Source organism: Notothenia coriiceps, unplaced genomic scaffold (assembly GCF_000735185.1).
Source record: "Notothenia coriiceps isolate Sejong01 unplaced genomic scaffold, NC01 NC01_scaffold00038440, whole genome shotgun sequence".
Lineage (NCBI taxonomy): Eukaryota > Metazoa > Chordata > Actinopteri > Perciformes > Nototheniidae > Notothenia > Notothenia coriiceps.
In genome coordinates this window covers 425-2,972 of record NW_011371141.1, presented here as the reverse complement: position 1 = coordinate 2,972, position 2,548 = coordinate 425, and the positions used below count along the sequence as shown (strand labels likewise).

The following is a 2,548-nucleotide window of genomic DNA, read 5'->3' as shown; positions in this document are numbered from 1 at the left end:
GGGGGGGGGGCTACAAGGATCTGTTTGGGTTTGGAGCAGGACACTTCAGGGACCTATAATATATGCCTAAAAATAACATGATTGGAGACCTTTAATGTCAGTAATGAAGTTTCATGTTGATAAACACTCAATTGTAAACCTGACGTTCTGATTGGCTGTGCAGTGGACGGCGGCTGGGGGGCGTGGTCTCAGCCCGGGCCGTGCTCCGTCTCCTGTGGGGAGGGGCTCCAGCTGTCAATCAGGACATGTGATAGCCCCGCCCCCAAATATGGAGGACGATTCTGCGACGGACCGAGCGCCAAGAGCATCGTCTGTCAGAGTCCCTGTCCGGGTAACACGCACACACACACGCACACGCACGCACGCACACGCACACACACACACACACACACGCACACACGCACGCACACACACATTTCTTTAACATTTGAAGTAATAAATCAAGAGAGAAGTGGAAACCTTTCCTTACAGACTTCTATACCCTCTCTGAGTCTCTGTGTCTCTGACAGTGGACGGGTTCTGGTCCGGTTGGTCGGTTTGGGGCGAGTGTTCCTCTTCCTGTATCCCAGAGGGCCAATCGGCTGTCAGGACTCGTCACCGCTTCTGCTCTAACCCCGCCCCCTCCTCCAGTCCGCCCGGAAACAGCTGCAGTGGAGAGGACACGGAGACGTCCACCTGCACGCACCTGCCTCACTGCTCAGGTAACCCTGTTCTCCTGGGGTTATTATTACCTTGTGGTGATTGACATTATTCACCCACGGATCTATGGGTTGTGGTATTGTTCCGCACGGACATTTTAGTTAACCGGACTTCCTGTTTCCGCTGGTCTTCGCTTCCCGGGCTTGAAGCTGTTTAAATGTTGTTCTGATGCTAAATGAAAGTCTAGCTTCTTTGATACCCCGTCTCTCTGCACCACATTGTATCACGTCGGGGTCACCAATTCTTTTTTTTGTGCTTAATTTAGTTTCTTACCTGAGGTCGAGGCGGGGTGTTTAAAATAGAAAACTGAAAGTGAGCATTATGTTTCTGTACCTGTCTTATTCTGTAATTATATATTTTGTACTTTTATATAATACTCAAAATATATAAAAAAGATTAAAAATGTTTTAAAGATGTGTCTTTAGCATGCGTTTAAATTAGCATATGTAACCAGAGCACCATGTGTCTGTCTCTCAGTGGACGGAGGGTGGGGGTCCTGGTCAGAATTCTCTCCCTGTCCTGTTACCTGTGGGGTGGGGCTCCAGCTGTCCGTCAGGAGGTGTGATAGTCCCGCCCCCAAACATGGCGGCCAGCCCTGTGCTGGAGGGGGCAGTCGAACCAGCGTCTGCAACACCAACGAGCACTGTCCAGGTGAGCTGCACGTCTACACTCTCTATAACTCACATTTCTATAACGACATTTAAACTTGCTTATAATCAACTGTGTGCGCGTGTGTGCGTGTGTGTGTGTCAGTGGACGGGCTGTGGTCCCAGTGGTCCCAGTGGGCCCCCTGCAGGGACCCCTTCAGAGGAAAGGACATCCGCTGCTTGCACATCGGAGGGAGTCAGAGCCGCGAGAGGAGCTGCCTCCATCGAGCCCACAACGGCTCCATCTGCAGCGGGGAGGCCCTCACCGAGACCAGGGTCTGCTACGACGTGGACAAGTGCTACAGTAAGACACACACACACACGGGGGGGGGGTTGGGGGGGGACTTTACTGGCAATGATTCCGACCAGTGACCTTGTATACAATTCACAAGTGGACCTTTCATCAAAGGGTTTGAGTAGCCCTGCTCTAAAGGGTGAGGTGGTGTCTCTGTGTTGCAGTGAAGGGCACCTGGGACGGATGGGAGCAGTGGAGTCTCTGCTCTCCGCCCTGTGGAGGAAAGCCTCAGCGCTTCAGGAGGAGATTCTGCAAACCGGACTACAGCGACTACAGGTCAGTGTGACATCACTTCCTGTCCCCTGGGCTGGAGGTCAATGGTTCGCTAAATGTGTTCAGGCACAGGCTAAAGAGATTTTAATTGTAGTGTGTGTGTGTGTGTGTGTGTGTGTGTTCTCAGACCTACCATCGGTCGTCAGAAGGCAAAGGCGACCTTCTTCGGGAAGCCTCAGGCGGACTGCCGCTTGCCGCCCGAAGGAGGGCTGAAGCTGGAGGTCCAGCCGTGCCTCAACGTCCCCGCCTGCACCTGAACCCTCTGCTGAGTCACTCTCTTCAGGGTTCATTATGAGAGCATTTCATGGAAGCAATGCTCTCGTCTTTATTTGATCCCTGAAACACAATTTTAATAAATGTATTGTTTTCTTCACGATGGTTTCCTTGTGTGGTGTTTATGTGTCATATATCCTTTCTACATCAAAACTCATACTGTCTGTCAGGGAATCCTTCTGCATGTGTACCTTTCGCCCTCTGACACAGATGCTCCACCTCGAGCAGCTGCTATCTCCGGAGGGGCTGCTCTAGCAAGTTGTTGTTGCTACCAGTTTGTGACCGGGCAGCTCTCGGTCACTGATAGTTATTGTTGTGGGACACCTGGAACACATCCTTCTCGGGGTGTAGATGACCCCGA

The 2,548-nt window shown here is 51.7% G+C and overlaps 1 protein-coding gene across 1 annotated transcript; it reads left to right on the top strand.

Moving 5' to 3' along the window:
• Positions 1 to 135: 135 nt before the first annotated feature.
• On the top strand, positions 136 to 2,287 carry LOC104968235 (properdin; the record flags this gene model as incomplete). The annotated part of the gene is made up of 6 exons (XM_010797813.1): positions 136 to 331; positions 510 to 701; positions 1,177 to 1,350; positions 1,453 to 1,650; positions 1,806 to 1,917; positions 2,042 to 2,287. Coding segments are annotated over 6 exons (1,002 nt in total), but the record flags the coding sequence as incomplete, so codon positions are not given.
• Between the last annotated feature and the right edge of the window lie 261 nt (positions 2,288 to 2,548).